At 40.7% G+C, this 17,463-nt stretch overlaps 1 protein-coding gene across 1 annotated transcript in view; it reads right to left on the reverse strand.

The window, feature by feature from the left end:
* Positions 1-739: 739 nt before the first annotated feature.
* TMPRSS7 (transmembrane serine protease 7) overlaps positions 740-17,463 on the reverse strand; it is a 32,371-nt gene continuing 15,647 nt past the window's right edge. Inside the window, exons 9-17 of the mRNA XM_075103773.1 lie at positions 15,076-15,182; positions 10,954-11,090; positions 9,710-9,817; positions 8,969-9,079; positions 7,724-7,840; positions 6,015-6,192; positions 5,566-5,834; positions 3,134-3,270; positions 740-974 (exon numbers count right to left, since the gene is read on the reverse strand). Of these exons, the coding sequence (XP_074959874.1) occupies positions 804-974; positions 3,134-3,270; positions 5,566-5,834; positions 6,015-6,192; positions 7,724-7,840; positions 8,969-9,079; positions 9,710-9,817; positions 10,954-11,090; positions 15,076-15,182 (1,335 nt within the window). The 3' untranslated portion in view covers positions 740-803. The remainder of the gene's footprint in view (positions 975-3,133; positions 3,271-5,565; positions 5,835-6,014; positions 6,193-7,723; positions 7,841-8,968; positions 9,080-9,709; positions 9,818-10,953; positions 11,091-15,075; positions 15,183-17,463) is intronic.

Genomic DNA, 17,463 nt, shown 5'->3' on the forward strand with positions numbered 1-17,463 from the left:
TTTATGAGACTTCCACTAGGCGCACGTGGAAGATTGTACCAAAGCAACTACGAACTTTTGAAAGAACTCGGACTCTCCAGTTCCCAGTGGCAAAAGCTGGCTAGCCATTTATCGACTCAAGGACCATTTTCTTCAGTGGACATTATGCGTACGTTTGTTAGCAAAGTAAGAACAATTGTAAGATCTTAGTGGCTGATGTATTGTAAATGTGTTATTTGATGATTTGTAAATAAATTGACCTTTTTCTTCTATCTAAGGTGGGAGCTGGACCCCTGTGGAAAAGCTGAGGGCAACAAAACCTTAGATAAGGAGGGTGATAGCACATAGGGACCAGCTGGGGCTCAGTATATTGACATATTACTGTTCCTGCCAAAAGACAATTATCACCAGTCTTTACCAAGGTGGATGGGCAACCTACAATTAACCCAGAAAAGGAACATGTATAAATTTATGTATGTTTGATAAATAGCTGATCAATTATTTCTTCAGCTTCCCAGTTGGTAATTGCACATGCACTTAGCTGGCGCCTGGAAAAAGAGCACAAAGTGGCAGAAGTTTATTACTGCATCTCCTCCTGTGTCCCCAGACATCTGCACAGAACTACTACCACAAGACTGGTCATTTCCCCTTTCGCCAAGATTTGACAAAAAGGTATTGGTTACTTCCATATGTGTTCTCCAGAACCAAATATTGAGTCAGCAGGGAGACATGCAAGGAAAATCCACGACTAAACAGTTTTACCAAATATGATTTTTAATGAAGTTATTCAGGACATGTTTTATTCCAGCAAAACAGTTTTCAAGTTACAAGACTGAAGGAGCATATTTGTGAATCCATTGTGCAAAATTTGACACCTTTGTGTAGACACCAGGGAAATTGGGTCTTCCACATCCATAACCCCAGCTAACAATGCCAGTCAAAAACCATTTTCCATCTCTGTTGCTTTGACAAGACAGTGGTCCACCGGAATCACCCTAAAAAGAATATATTAAGTTGTATGTATTTACAATACAGATCATTAAACTGGGACAAAATTCCTTAGAACATATTTTGCCTAAGTAATTCCAATAGCAATTAAATTTTCCTGTTTAGACAGTTCAAACAATCAGTCAACAGGGCTTTTTTCTTCAAGCAGGTGGGATTGCACAGTTGTAGCAAAATCTTTCACAATCTCTCTTTCACAAGAGAGAGGGCTAGCTCTCACTCTTTGAAGACAATAATAATGAAATTACATTTCATGGACTAGGTTTAAAATTCAGAATTAACTTCCTATCCTCAAATTTACAGCTAACTCCAAAATCTGCTACTTAATATGCACGCTCATTTATAGCTTACACACTTAAGGACTCAAAAAAAATTAGTAAGCTCTATTAAAAAATAAAAAAAATTCAGCTAAAGAATTTAATAATGGTAACTTCTTTCAAATTAGAAGTAAATTGAAACAGATTGAATCCCTCAGTTGATTTGGGGTTCTGTTTGTTTGGCTTTTATTAAGGAGGAAAAAACCTAAGTGTTGTCCACTAGTAGATACAAGCCAGCAGGTGAAGTTTAGAGGCACACAACATCTTTTTAATTAGGGCACCTGAAATCTGTTATAGACTGCAAAAGTTTTATACAGCATGGCATAATTCTATAATACTTTTATATGGTATTCTTGTAGAAACATATTGGCAGACATTCAAGAAAAAAAAAAGCGCCACTATTTTGGGAAGATCCCTTGGACCAAGCTTATACTTTCTTGTAAGACCCTGCTGTAGCACAACCTCTCTGAAACAGACAGCTAGTAGCAAATTAAACTTTACCAAAGCATTGAATGCAATAAAGGATTTCAAAACACCAAAGGTGTTTTGGTTAGATTTAAATATTTTGCAAGAGAATTGCCTTCCTTCTAGACATATATTTTGTCAGGGCTAGCAAACTATTTGCTTTAACTTTATAGAAACTTAGGATATTCAGGTTGGCAGGGACACCAGGAAATGATCTAAGTAAAGCTACCTGCTGTTCAAAGCACAATTATCTTGAAATTTCATCACAAAGTTGTTAAAGATTTAACTTAGAAGATAATTTTTTCCATCCTTGACAATTAAGATTTTGGATTTAGAGTCAAATTTTCAACTTTTTTCTTTAATTCCTGGGACAGAAGAAAAGTGCAACACCAGCATTTTTCACAAAACAAAAATCCCACATTTCGATCAGCTCTAACAACTGCCAGGCACACTCACACATCATTTCCCCTTACAGAAATGCAGCCAAAAGACCTGTAAATTATGCCTTTCCGTGGCTATATCTTGAGTGGCCAGACAGACAAATGGAGAAACAAATTCCCCAGTTAGTGCAAATGAGGCTTAATGTCAATGGTCTCACTAATCTTTAAAAAGCAGCTGGTGTATTACAGTCCCTCAGAAAGCCCTCAGTGCTTGCCCTGAGAGTCACTGTGGTGTCTCTTCGCGTTTATGTAGACCAGTGAAAGCTAGAATGTCTTGAAGATTCCAGATCTCCATAATTAAAAAAAAAAGTACAAAATGTAGTTTTACTACTATTTTAGTAGTAAATATATATGGTTTATATAAGTTCTATATAAGGTAATATAGCATTTAACATATATAATATAAAATAATATATTTTATATATATTATGTGTGTGTATATATAGTTTTACTACTATTCACTAGAATTAAATTCAGAACTTCTCTTTTACTATCTTTCAGCATTTCCAGACCAGATTTATTATACATTTGAAAATTTATGCCTAGTTTTCTGCATCTCATCAGATAGCCCTGTAGTTCCCAACTGGGAGGGAGAGATCCTGAAAAAAAGACAAGCTAGTTTCTCAGTTTTTTCTTCAACAGAGAGGTTCTTGTACCAAAAATTGCCTGACTTCAATTTATTATCAGGACTTGTAAACTGACCATCCCTTGGCCTGCAACTGAAATTTAGTGACACTATTTATATATATAAAACAGCAAAACTCTGGAAACACCCAGAGGACAGATTTGTTGACAGAGAATTCTTACATTGTTGTTTTTCAGAACTAAGTGTATTGACAAAAGCAGTTTGCCAGTCCATTCTTACACCTCATCGTACAACAATGAAAGACAAAATAATCTCCATGTGGGGTGTGCTAAGATACATACTTTGCACCCATCTCTCTTCCCAGACATTAGTCCAGCACAAAACATCCTAGCTGTGATAATCCCATATGTGGAATGACATAATGTTTGGTCAATAATTTCTACCTCTGCTTTCTGAAGAATCATTGAACCTTCATCATCTGGAAAAAAAATTAAAGAAAGATGATTCATCAGAGATTAGTATTTTACTCATCTATTCAAAAGGCAAAACAAGAAGTCTTCAGAAAATATCCACAGATACTTTTGACCTCCTAGTTGTTCCAGATTCCAAACCACTAACTGTAAGAGCACAGAAAACCATTTACTTATCCCACTTTTACATAATGTGATCTCGGTCCTTTGGCCACAATGGCTTAATCACTAGGGCTGTCCAAAAAGCTTTTTCTAAAACCTTTTGCAAAATGTCTCAAGATTTCTCAATTTGTTCTTTTTTTATTTTTAAAAGGAAACAAGATTTTACAAAGGTATTTAGATCATAACCAGACAGATTTGCACTTAGGTTGGTGTCTCTGAACGGGCTGGATCCAAAATTAAAAGTATGAGTCAGAGCTACAGAAGGCAAAGTGCTCTTTTGGCAGCATAAAGAACTTGGACATACCTCAAATTTGTCTCTCTCTGTCTGAAAATTTTGCTAAAATACCTCTTTCTGCAAAATACATTATTCTGGAAAAGCAGAATTAAACTGAATTGTCCCCTTTTTTCAACAAAAAAAGCTTGAATAATATCACCAGGCGATCCTCTCAAAATCTGGATATAACCAAAGAAACTTTACCAACATATTCAAATATGCAAGTGCCGATTTACATCACAAAACTTTGTTTCAGAATTTGATAAAGTTGGTATGTAATAAAGTATACTTTAAAAGTACTGAAAAGACTGATTTGGAATCAAGTTGTATAAACCAAGAAAAGGAAAAGAGGGGAACAGGGAAAAGAAGTCCCTTTTTTCTTTTTGAGGCACCACATTTATCTTTCAAATAATCAGCTTTTCAACTGGATGGGGGACTAACTAGTAGGCCAAATAGAGACACTACACCACACCACACACCTGTACCACTGTCCTTTCCTGGTTAGGTCACTGCATTTGGCTCACAACCATATATTCTTTCACAGTTGTTTTTAGAGGGGCTAAATGTAATTTGGCAGGGGGTAACCCTGGCTGCCAACATCAAGTCAAAATGCTGGAGGTTAACTACCTGTTTGTGCCCTGCACCATGCATTTTCCTCTCCTTTCTGCTCAGAGTGGCGGGGTGGCAGGGCGGGCAGGGTGCTGGCAGCCCTGAAAGGGCAGGTGAGGCCAGGCCAGGCCAGGCCAGCCCTGCAGGTGCAGACAAACTGCATGGGCCAGGCCTGTGCTGGCAGACCCGGGCCTTGCCATGGCTACTGTTACACAATTTACGCCAAGGGAAGCCATCACACATATGGTTATGCTGGAAGGGCTTTAGGAAAGCGTCTACAAAAGGGACAGAAGGTACCAGCATTTGCACCAGGGCAGAGGCAGCTCAGGACAAGGTGGTGGGAGGCCCAGGCCCACCCCTGCCATGGGGCAGGCCACCATTACAGGGGCAGCCATTTTGTCAATGGGGTGGCCATTTTGTCAAGCTGCACTCCGAGGATGGAGCTGGCACCTCACGGCTGGGGTTAGTCCCACAGGGCTGTTCAGCCTACAGAGGCTGATGGCACTAAAAGTGAGACAGCAGTTTCATCCTCCTGTGGCAAGCAGAAAAGGGTCCATTTAGGGGTGCTAACACACCTCCAAGAGCATCAAAGGGGAAAAAACAATACCGTGTTATTGTTGCAAGGCACCTCAGACAAGAATGCACTCAAGGACATAAACTTCACAAGTGTGATTGGCACATCCTGGAGGGGTGCAAACAACCTAGCAGCAGATACCAATTGAGACCAAGATAAAAGGAACTAAGGTCATTTGTACCTAGATAAGAGTCAGAACACCAATTGAACATATTCATTCACAGTGTGTTGGAAGATATATGTATAACTATTGTGGGAAATCTAATCCATGTGTATAAAACTGAGCAATATAAGCTTTGTCTGTCACGACTTGCTGCATGCACACTAGGAGGAATTATTCCCGGTACATCCGGTGCTGTAATAAAGAATGCCTGCTTCTTAATACTACATTGGTGTTAAGGAGTTTTATTCCTGATTTTGGTGACATTATCCTACAAGTCTTAGCTAACAACATGAGTACATGGGACTTTCTGATCCACTGGACCAGCAGCCAATTTTCCTGAGCACATGACGGTATGTGCATGCAGGAACCTATCTCCATAGGACAGTAAATTCAAAATGTTATGACTTCCTGCACAACTCAGCCATGCAACAAAAGCATGTGTCCTGCACACATGCCGACAGCTGTGAAGGCTGCTGTTTACCTGGGAACAAAATTAGCTGGACTGAAGCTATAAAACTCACCCATTTCCTGCTTTTGGCCCCAACCTGTTATCCAGCACCTGTCACCACTGCGGACTCTGTGCGAAAAGGGAGGCACACAGATTGGCTGTATGACATGGCTCATTGTGTCTGGCCATGGCTTACTCAGCTGCAGCAGTGCAATGTCATAGTCGTAGTTCCTGCTGTTGTAGTATTCATGGACAATGATCCGTCTCACCGCAGATACAAACTTTGCATGGCCTTGTGTTTGCATCCCCAGATGAGCACGCCATGCTCTGGGGTCAGCCAGCCTGGTTGAGAGCAAACAAACAAGCGATCTCTTTAAAAAGTACCCCAGAACACCCCGTGACAGCAGGGCAGTTGAAAGGTGAGGGCACATACCACCTCAGTGTGGTTCAAACTCTGGAAGCTAAAAGGTGTTTGGGGATGCTGGTGAAGTCTGGGTCAGAGTTAGGGGGAAGAATGCTTACTTGCTCCCTTGAAAGCAGTGAGCTGCAGACACAAGCCATTCTTTTGATATCACTGATGCCCCACAGTGAGCAGCTCCCACAAAATGGAGGCTGACCTGCCAAGGCCATTCACCTTCCTCAGTGTTCATTCCACCTACAATCCGAGAGATGGGATTGCTGCTCTTGCTGCTCCCACAACCTGCAAGAGATACTTCAGGTTATAATCTCCATCCCCAGTGCACTCCTTTAATGAGGATACTTCCCACATAGGGCATGAAAGAATCTTGCACTTTGAAATGCTTTGAAATCTATTTCCTTGCCCTACTTTAATTGGAAAACTTGTCCATTTGGCTACTGTATTCCTGAAACAAGAGTTGACTCCAGGAAAAAAAAAAAAAAAAAAGGCATTGGCCTGGGAAATTTAATAAGTTTCTTTACTAGCTCTGCTGCAGAAATTGGCTTCTAAATATTTATTGGGTCAGAAATGTCAAAGGATCCATTGATTTAATAAGCATCAAAACAAATACATAAAAATATACAATCCCTCATCTCTTTGTAACACTGTCAGCCCTGAACTGAAAGAAGTCCATCAGAAAGAAAGTTCAGCATCATCAGGACACTTATGTCTTGCCAAAACAGCGGAAACGATGCAAGAAAAATATCTATAACAGCAACCCAGATATGTCGAGTCTGGTCATTTATTATTTCAGAAACTAGGTGGTCCAATCATTAATTCACATGGAAACAACTGAAAGTCTGAAATGTTGTGTATTACTAACTCAGAGGTCAAGAAGTCACATCTCAGCACAAAAAGCTGCACACTGTAATATGAATACCAATGGAGAAAGACCCTTCTGTAGGGCCTTGTGCCCATCCCTAGTACATACACAGAAAGCCTCTGCTCAGGAATTTTAGTCCCACACTCTCACACACAGGTGTTAACACTCTGGGAACTTTCTGGCACTCAGCCAAAGAATCAAAAGCAGCACTGATGTTACCAAACACAAGTAGGCACATAGCTACTCTTTTAAGATGTCCTACTGGATCCAAGGCAGGTGCTGGAAGATTTGAGATACAGGCAGCATGACAGAAACAGCTGAGGTCCAGACAAAACATATCTGAAAATATTCAGTTTAAACAGCTACTCCCAATCCCACTTCTATTGCTACTGCAGTGACAATCACCTGTTCACTTTACAGCAAAACAAAATAAAAAGCTTGTACAAGGCTTACTTTAGGAAGATTTGAGACTAAAACCTATCTTGAATCTGTGAAATATTGGGGTCTTCACCATCCAGAAGAGACAGAAGTAAAATGTTTGTGGTTTTAATCTCATCGCAGCTGTGCCACTCCTGAAATCCAAATACAGTCTGACTCCAACAGAAGTACCTGACACTGCTGCAGGTAACAAAAATGCCTTACCAGCTAATCAAGTTCACTCTGCAATTAACACTGCTTCCTTGCTCCTTAACATGGCTACAATAAGCATTACAGCTGACTAAGATTCCCCGTTACAGTAAGCTCATCCTCCCACAAGAACTAAGGAAATTCTGCAACCAGGCCTGAAGTAAACTGATAGCTGATCATTACCCCACTATCACTGAGAAGATGCAATAAAAACCTCAATACCCACTGCACGAGTAACATCCGCTCCAAAACAGGAGGAAATAAAGGGCTTTATTGTGTAAAAAGTTCAAAGGTCAAAAAGATGATCATCTGAGAGGGACTTACTGCAGCTGCTTTCATCACTTCCATCAATACAGTCCACAGTACCATCACACTTCGCATTTTGTTTCCTAATGCAAATGTTATTCCTGCACTTAAATGTGTGGTTGGTGCAAGGAATACCTGAAATAGTTGTGGTGGGAGAAAAAAATAATCTATTGGCTCAGCTTAACACAAGAAGACACGTCTGCACAGAAAAAATGTTCATACATGTACAACAGATAGGATGGAACATAGCAAAAGTGCACTTTGGCTGGGACAGCTTAAATAAATCTCTAAGTAGAATAAACTATTCAAGTAGAACTGCGTCTATACTAAGGCTTGCATTAAGTTACCCGAGTCTGAACAGAGATATCCTCCCATCCTTTCCCACAGCACTAATGAACATGGATATAGTAGCAAAAACTTATCTGTAGAGCAAGTGTTAGGCTAGAAAGATAAAACATCCAGTCCTCTGGAAAGAAGACCTCCTTTATATTTCAGTATCAAATATGAAATGAAAGATGGCAGTGAAAGCAGTCTCACTAACTGCATTCAGTTAAACTGCAACCCCAACCTTGGCATTTTCCTGTTTCCCTGTGTCTTGTAATAAATGAGGCCTCTCAAACCCAAACTATTTTTCTTGTCAACACACAGAAGTATCCTGTAACCATTTACACAGACTGTCTAGTCAAGCAGGTCAAAAACCATTACTTCTGTTTAAAAAAGTTACTTGCAGCACTTTCCAGTTGTGCTCCCTTTCATATGTCATGGTGTCAATTTATTCTAAAAAGTTAACAAAATGGTTAACTCAAACCTTTCATGTGCCTAATGCTAAATTTATAGCTTCCATAGCATTTTAAACACATTAACCTTATAACCCTGAAAACTGCTCCAGAGAAACTATCATTTTTATAGTTATTTTACAGATGGTAAACAGATCCAGGAAATAATTTGCACAGAATATGCTTTAAAGAGATAAAATCTGGGATTCAAGTTTTAAATCCCTAGATCCCCATCCCATCCTGTACCCAGAGTACTTAATTCTTCTTCCAGGATTTTGCTGAAACATATGTTCATGAGCTCATTAAAAAGAAACAGTTTAAAATCAATAATGGCTTGTTTTTAAGCATATCAGAAAACCAAACAGAACAATACAGCCTGAGTTAGATTTGATAGTGCCTCTTAACTCTGAATACGGCATCCAGTGTCCAAGTCAGGATTGGATAGATGATAGAAGAGAAAAAAGAAAATCAAGAGTGGGTGCCTTACTGTGGGTGCAGTTCTGCTCATCTTTTCCATTCTCACAATCACTTACTCCATTGCAGGCAAGTAGGTTATCCTGTATTGCGAAGCTGGAGTTACAGTTCCACTCAGGGACGACTTTAAAAACATAAGTCAAATCAGCTACAGAAGTGTGCTTGTAATGCTAACACTACCTTTCTGACTATGCCTGGGTACCACTTCAGTGGCTTTACTGCATGGTACAAGGATGGGTATGAGTGCCACATTATGCTTGGAGAAAATAAAGCACAAAAGAGTTCGGTGACCTATCCCAGCTGACACACTGCCCCAAGTGGAGTGGCCCAAGTTCTAACCCTCTTTCACTATGGACACTTATTATCACTCTATGCACCACAATTTGTCATTCCCCAATGAAAATAAAATAATCTCAGAATAGAATAGAAATGTATAACTAACAGCATTTATCACATGAGGAAAAACTAAAATAGGGTCTATTACAGCTATTTTTGCACATCTAACTTTCTTCCTCATGCTTTCCAGTGTCATACCTTCTTCATTCTTAGTTTTGTCCCTGGCTAACTCACTATGAATTAAGTACCCAAGAGTCACTGATAGTCTGCACCTGGAGGTACAGAGGAAGCAGGAAATATCTTTCCTCCCCCCCATACCCCCTCCCCAAAAATTTCACTTTGTTTCAGTTGCCTTCTAAGACTAGAGAATACATTCATTGGGTTTGGCAGTCAAGATCTCTAGTAAGTGAATACAAACCACAAAAGAGTTCATCGCTTTCATCGAAGCAGTTGTTTATCCCATCACAGCGCTGCATCTGCTGGATACATAAGCCAGTAGAACACTTGAAATGTCCAGGTGGACATGCTGGAAGTTAAAAAAACAATCACAAAAAATGAACAAACAAAAAACCTAATGAAAAACCCAGCTTAAGTGTGTCCTTTCTCCAAATACTGCCTGCTCATTTCAATTTACAGTCACTAAGCTGTTCCACGGAATGATAAAGTTGATCTAAATTTAATAGTCTGTATGCATTGCCAGCACTTAAATTGAGTTCAGATGTTGAAATCTGGGATTTAAAAAAGAAGAAATAACATCTCTAAAGTTCCAATTCAGCTGTTACTGCAATACGTACTGCAGACTTTATGCTAGGACTGGACCAAATCAACCAGTGATTTCTGGTACAACACAAGACAGCTTAGAATGCCATCTTCTTTTAACAGACAGCCTCACTTTCAATAACAAAACTTTGGTTAGTAACCTGTATTGAGGTCACTTGTGAATCACGTAATTGTTCGCCTTTAAAAATAAAATAATGAAGTTACCATCTTTTTACATACTCCACATACATGTAATGCATGAAATTGCTCTAATGTGACATGTAGCTACAACTACAAATCATTGCTTCTCTACCAATTTAGTAGCATGGATATGTAAGATTAACACAGGGGGAAAAGTATCAGTAAACAGTTGTCTGTTTCAGGACTTGAAAAAAAACCTCACAGTCGGAAGACCATTTTACCGGCTTTTTTGAGATGCTTTTTCTGCTTGCACACAAAATATTTAAGCTGATGGAAACACTGGAATAAGCAGTCGGTTATTGCGTACTCTCTGTTCATTACCTGGAATTCTTGGTAGTAATAGAAACATCGCAAACAAAACTCTGGGGATGAAAACAAACAGGAACAGCAGACTTCAACTGACTGCACCGTGGCCACAGCCACACAGGAAGCTTTAAAGGACTGGAGAAGAAAGCATACTGTGTGCGTACAGGAAACCAGAGCATGCTGCACCTGCCTGCAAACATTTGCTGCATAGCCTTGATGAGCTAGAAAAGGCTCTTTTTTTGCTAGTTACCTGGCTTAGTAAGATTAGAAAAGAAAGAAAAAAACAAAAACCCAGCAGAGAATTTCCTGTGTAAACATAATTAAGTCCTACTGGAAAACGCTGCTTCACAGGTCTGAAATGCAAAGATGGGTTGAAAAAGATAAAATCCATCTTACGCTGGCTGATGTTATAGCTGCCATACTCCACCAGAAGTGGCTTCTCCGAGACCTTAGAACTGCACTGAAGCTCAACGTTGACAGCAGAACTTGCAATGTGGAAGACTGTTTGGTGATCAACATAGTAACCGCAGTACCTAAAAGTGTTCAGTGGAGTTTTAGAGCAGCCTTTACATCAAAATTGCCTTACATACAATTTATATGTCAACATCAGTGAAATTCAGCAATACAAATAGCTGCCATACCTTAATTGAGAATCAAAATCTGAAACTGTACCCAAATTCCCCAAAATGCCGCTCATAATCCTTTATGACCACACACATGCAAGCAGAATGTTTTGCCAGAAAGTCTAGAGGAAGGGAGATGTACGAAGAAATTTATCAAGGCAAACATGGGTACTTTTGTCACCACTTCTGATATCTGTTTTCAAAAGATTTGGATTTTTTTGGAGGACTTAAGTAAATTTGGTGGGAAGGGAAATGTCAGCAGAGTGGACAGCAGATTTAGCTGCTCTGATTTTGAGGATTGCCCCTGAAGAAGAGTGCACAAAGGCTTTGGGATAAAGTTTGTCCAACTACTTTGGAGGCAGAGGGTAATAGATTTAGGGAAACTGAAAATATTTCTAAGTAGTCACCCAGCCTTCAGCCACCATTAATATTCTGGAATTTTACCTTTGAAAGTCATGTCTTCAAATGACTAGTCTAGATGAAGAAAAATCCCCTGGGTGCGCATCTACTTTAAGCTGCTATTTTGGCAAAGAGCTTCCTTGGACTTCCACCTAGGTGCCACTTAACTCAGAGAAACCTAAACGCTCCCTGAGGTGAGCAAGCATTTAATCCAACAACTGCTAATGCACTTCTATTGCCCCTTTCATCAAATGCTACTCTAGATGGGGAAAAAAAAACCCATGCAAACCCCAAAAACCCAACCCCCAAAACCCCCAAAACAAACAAATGAACCAACCAAGAAAAAAACATCTTTAACAGGGAAGGGTTGCTGGATTGTGCTTTAAAAATTGAGACAGATTTAAATGTAGTAAACCAATGAACATTGACAGTACATGTTGTTCTAGAAGTAGAAATAAGGACCCTCTTCTCTGTTCCACTAAAATGCTCCAAAAATGCAACACTTACAAGAAAAACATCTGGCTTTAAGACTCCGGTCAAGAAAAGTACTTATCAGTCTAAATAGTTGAGAGCAGAAGCAGCCGTATTGTTTCTTAGCAACACTTGGCATGCACACTTGCAGTTAGAGTGAACTCAAATAACATGAAAATGGATTATTTTATTGTTAAATAGACTAATGGACTATGATCCAGAGGTAACTATTTCCCTTGTTTATTTTTGGCAGCACCAGGCATTGCACCGGGACTACTTTTCATGTCAGTGAATGCAGGGAAATTGGGCAGTGATTTCCATGCGGATAGATGCTGCCTGGTGTCCTGTGCACCTCACTGAAGCGTGCCACAGGGAATGGCCAAGCTTGTTCATGTTTCCATATGTGCTTTGTTTCACCCTACAAAAATGAAACATCCTTTTAACAGATCTAGGAGATTCTGTTCCAGCAATGCGAAAAATAAAGGAACAAAACAATTAAGAAAATAGACTTCTCTTACACATCCTAAAAACAGATGCAAAGAAGAAAGTTAAGGTAACAGCTTTCTACTATAGCAAATTGTCAAAAAAATTTAAAATATTTCGCAGGGCTAAAAGTGAAGACTTCCTGCTACAGGAAGTGTCATTTTCACTCATTTTAGTGTCATCAATGTTCCCAACCTAAAACAACCTGCCAAAGCACATAGCAAAATGCCACCTAACCATCTGATCCTCCCTAGTTAGCCCACAGATATTTCTACATTTCTCCTTCTGCCAACAAGTTAGACAGTTTCCCTCAAACAAACCTCAGCACCATTGAAAAAAAATAATTGCAGGCTGCGTTGACCACTTCTTAGCCACATAAAACAAACTCATCTCACCAGAAATAGAGGAAGCTCCTGCTCATCTGTGGAAAAGCTGCGACAGCTACATCAAGGAAACAATCTCCTGTACGCAGTGAGAGATGCCATATGCCTGTGGGATTTTTAAGACAGAGCTACAGATCCCTGGAAGCCTTCTACTGGTGTTTTACTAGCTATTTCTCCAGGTCCAAGGCAAATGGAGGTTGCAAGGCACCTTCTACAACTCGGTGCCATTGCTACAGAGAGAAACTAATTAAGGGGACCCTGTCCCATATGTTGAAGCAGGGAGTGGGATACCTTTTCAGGGGATGAGTAGATACATGCATCCTGTAGCAGAGACAATGGGATATTGCACCAATGGCTTTAAGAAAAATAAACCACTAGCAACATCTTTGTCCACATAAACTTCTAATGATCTGCTCACAGAGACTCATTGATATTCCTGCCTATGAGAATTTCAGCAAAAGCAGTTAATCAGCTGTAACTCCTCTGACTAGACAGAGAAACATTTGCACGCCCACTGGAAGAAAAGCAAGGAAGAACTCTGTGGTTGAGGTCAGTGTCTCTGATTAGATAATATTCCTTCAAACCTCTAGGGACAACTTTATCTGCACCATCTTCATGGTAGCAGTCTTTATTTACCAAGATCAGTCTCCTGCAGCTTCTTACACCCTTTTTACCTAAGATAGCAGAAAATGCATACTATAAGCTGCAATTGTAGGAAGCTGAAAAGGTGGGGTTCTCCCCCCACCCCATTTCATTAACCATTAAAATTTGGGGAAAACTGTGACAGTGTGCTTGCCCCCCCCAACCCTGCTCAGGCAATAAGTGGTGATCCTAACGGATGCATCTGGTCATGATGGCTGCATCCAGCTCAAAGGGGATTCGGGAGACAGATAATAACACAATAGCCAAGGGCTATGGTGCAATGCACCCACCAAACCACAGTGAAGAACCTAAAGTCTGTTGTTGGTATGCAAATATGACTACAAGTCAATCATCTTATTGTCATAAATAGGGAGCTGCCCAAGAGCCCTTTGAAGTCTCCTGCACAGCAGTGGGCTGTGTGCCAGGACCTCCCTTTTTTTTTCCTCCAGATTTTGCCTTTATTTGATTCATATCTCAGCCATCCTTAACATCTCAAATCTTTCCAATCATGTCATAAAAAGAACACCAAAAAAAGCCCACAAACACACCAAATATTGTCTGTTTTGACTGGTGTTTTTATGTGACCATCTAGACCAGCAACAAATTCGCAGCAAGGCATAATTTTAGGATATTCAGACAGACTTAATTTTCTCTCTGAAAGTACAGCACGGTATCAAAGAACAGAGAAAGTTTTTTCTTCTCTCTGTAATTCTTTCAGTTACACTGTTAAAGGCCTGACTGACTTTGCTTAGTTTCAGCACTGTGTTCAGAAATTCATTTTCAAGCCTGATTTTACTGAGGTTTCCATGAACAAACCATTTTGAACAAAGTTTAAAAAAAAAAATTTAAAATGTCAACATCCTAAATCTAATCTTGTGTTATCATCCAGTGATTGAAAGATGCCTTTAAACATTGAGAAAAAAATGGATGGACAATGTGTATGGGAGAGCAACAGTATTTTACTAAATAGCAGCAATATTTTGACAAAAAACACTCAAGAAATACAATGGTACCTTGGCAGCCAGTCTGTGCGGTTTCTCTTTTAAGAGCCAGTGACAGGAATGTGGAAGTAGTTACTCTTCTATTCCCAACAATCTCATTGTAATAGCTTTCACTGAGAAGTTAATTAAGTTTGGTGTCCTCATGAGCAATCATAGAATTAAGTTACACTTAAAAGGGCTTTAATAGACCTTGCTCAATGATCCTAGAAAACCCAGAATTCTTTCAGGGTTCACAGGACATCCACCTTCACTCAACTCTTCCCATTTCTCCATTTCTTTCTCTCCAAAGAGTACCCAAGGCTCTTGCGTTCATCTTTCTGATACTTTTAAACAGAAAATTTTTATATATATGTATTTCACAAGGATTCAGTTACATCATCAGCCAAAGTGAGAGAATGGTAAGAGACATCAGTGAAGTATCTCTGTCTTTGTGGATACTCCCTGACTGAGCTGCAGCAGTGATGGCAAGGTTTATTTTGGTAATGTTGGTCTAATAACCCATGCAGAAGTACTTACATGTGTTCATTAATCTTCCACCATCCCCGCTCACAGCCTTTAATATTCTTCTCACTGATGGTATAGTTATGAAACTTCAGCGCTATACCAAGGCTTTTCTGTGGAGTCTGTTGTGAGCAAGAAAGACAGTGCAAGCGGTCTTCTTTTTCCTTTTGTGGACATAGTACACAAAAGTCCTTAGACTTATCTCACGGTGCTTGGCAATGCCATGCTCTGGGAACTGTGCTGACTTTGCCAGCTCAATGGCCAGCACTTGAGCCACCTGCCAGCTATTCAGTCTTGAGTAAAAGCAAAGGTTGGCAAAGCCCCACCACAGCTGCAGGCTTTCTCCCCCTCCAGCCAATAGCCCTTTCATCTTCAAAAAGCCACTGGCCATAGAAAGCAGCTTTTGTATCAAGATCAAAGCACTCAAACACATCCAAATTTACTTGTGTAGGGACACACAGTCCCAGCAGCTTGTTAGCTAAGATACCACACTGAATACCTGTGTCACCTTTGTATTTATTTCTACCACAATAATGTAGTCTTCTGCTAGCACCTGCTCAGCCAAGCATTCTTTAGCATTTTCCAAAAGATTTTTTAAGCCAGCAGTATCATGAGAGTTCATAATTAATTAGACTTTCCTTATTTAAAGGAACAGATCTTTTTGCAAGACAAGGCAACGTTCCTTTAAAAACAAGGCCTGGTTCAGGACAAGAATCCAGAAATTGAGATTTTTCTTCTCTTTTACAGACAACATGATTTGGGAAAAGAGGGAAGTTTCAGCATTGTACTACTGGGAAATTAAACTATTTTGAGAAATAATTCTTGAGGGTTGCACATGTTAAGTGTCCAGAAACTTCTCCCTCAGAAGTTCAGGGTGAACTGAAGACCTGAAGTTTAGCAAAAGAGTAATTGCCTTAGTTTTCTAAAAGAGGAAGAGGTAGGTCATGGCTAGCTGAACCCCATTCAGATTGGTGTGATTCAATGTGGGCAACCACTAGCTTAACCAGACATGACTATCATAAGCAGAAAGGTGGGTAACCGGCAGGCTGCATTGCTTCCATTGCCAGATTCTTTAGAGAGGAAAGCACTAAGGGCAAACCATAGGTCAAAGATCATATTTTAGCAGCATTGATAGGAAAATACTAGTATCGTCAGACAAGGCACTACAAAACTATTTTAAACAGATATAAATTTTTGGTCATTTGCTTTACCTGAAAAGGTACAGAAAAAGGACACCGAGAAAATACAGTCTGAGGGATTGTGCCGATAGGACAAAACATTAGTCAGCGAGGAGCACAGTGGTGGCAATGGTAAGTTCTGTGTCTGAGGATGTGCTGACGAGGAAAGGTGGGTTCGTGGAGCCCAGGAAACCTATGGGGACACGGAGGGACCCAGCAGGGGCCAGCAGATCCCACCAGCAGGGCTGACATGGCAAGAGCGCTGCCAGGAGCCACCATGGGAAATTGAAACAGCCCTCAGGAGCATGAGCGAGCAGGATGTGGCGCAGCAGTTGGCACAGGCAGCACATGCAGGGTGGGCCCTGCCACATCAAATAGAGGCTGCAACCCACTTACAAGGACCTGAGAACAGCAAGAGCCATGGTATCCACCAGGCAAAAAGCTGTGCCCTCAGCATCCCTCGTGGCCCCTCCAGCAGCAAGAACTGGTTGTGGCCACCCAAACAGAGCTTTCAAGGGAACATGCAGCCATCCAGGTCCTGAGCTGCAGGGCATGCCTGAGTTTTGGGTTGGTACCTGGCAGCAGCAGGGAGCTCACCTGTGGGAGATGTGCCCAAGTAAAAGAACTGCTCAGCCTGGTGACAGAGCTTTGGGAAGAGGTGTCCAGGCTGAGGACTATCAGGGAGTCAGAGAAGATGATCAGCTGGTAGAATGGTAGTTTACCATCCCAAGACAGATGCACTAGCCAGGCATGACAGAAGAGACAAATGACCCCCAACTCACAGGGAAGTCTGGTGCCTCCCTGGGGCCAGGGTAAGAGATGTCACTAGAAAACTCCCTAGTCTGGTAAGGTTCTCAGACTATTACCTGCTGTTGGTTCTTCATATCAGGAGAGAAGACGTAGCAAAGTCCAGAAGCAATCAAAAGGGATTTCCCAGCCTTTGGGCAGTTGGTTGAAGGATCAGGTACTCGGTAATATTTTCTTCGATCCTTTCAGTAGCAGGGAATAATATTAAATGGAACAGGCAGACCCAGCTGATCAACACATGGCTCCAAGGCTGGTGTCACTGGACGAACTTTGGGGTTTTCGATCATGTGATGGCCTATTCATCACCAGCTCTACTGACATCCAATGGGATGCACCTTTCTCAGAAGGGGAAGGGGTTTTTGCTCAGGAGTTAGCAGGGCTGATTAGTAGAGCATTAAACTAGATTGGAAGGGGGAAA

This window comes from Phalacrocorax aristotelis, chromosome 1 (genome assembly GCF_949628215.1).
Source record: "Phalacrocorax aristotelis chromosome 1, bGulAri2.1, whole genome shotgun sequence".
Lineage (NCBI taxonomy): Eukaryota > Metazoa > Chordata > Aves > Suliformes > Phalacrocoracidae > Phalacrocorax > Phalacrocorax aristotelis.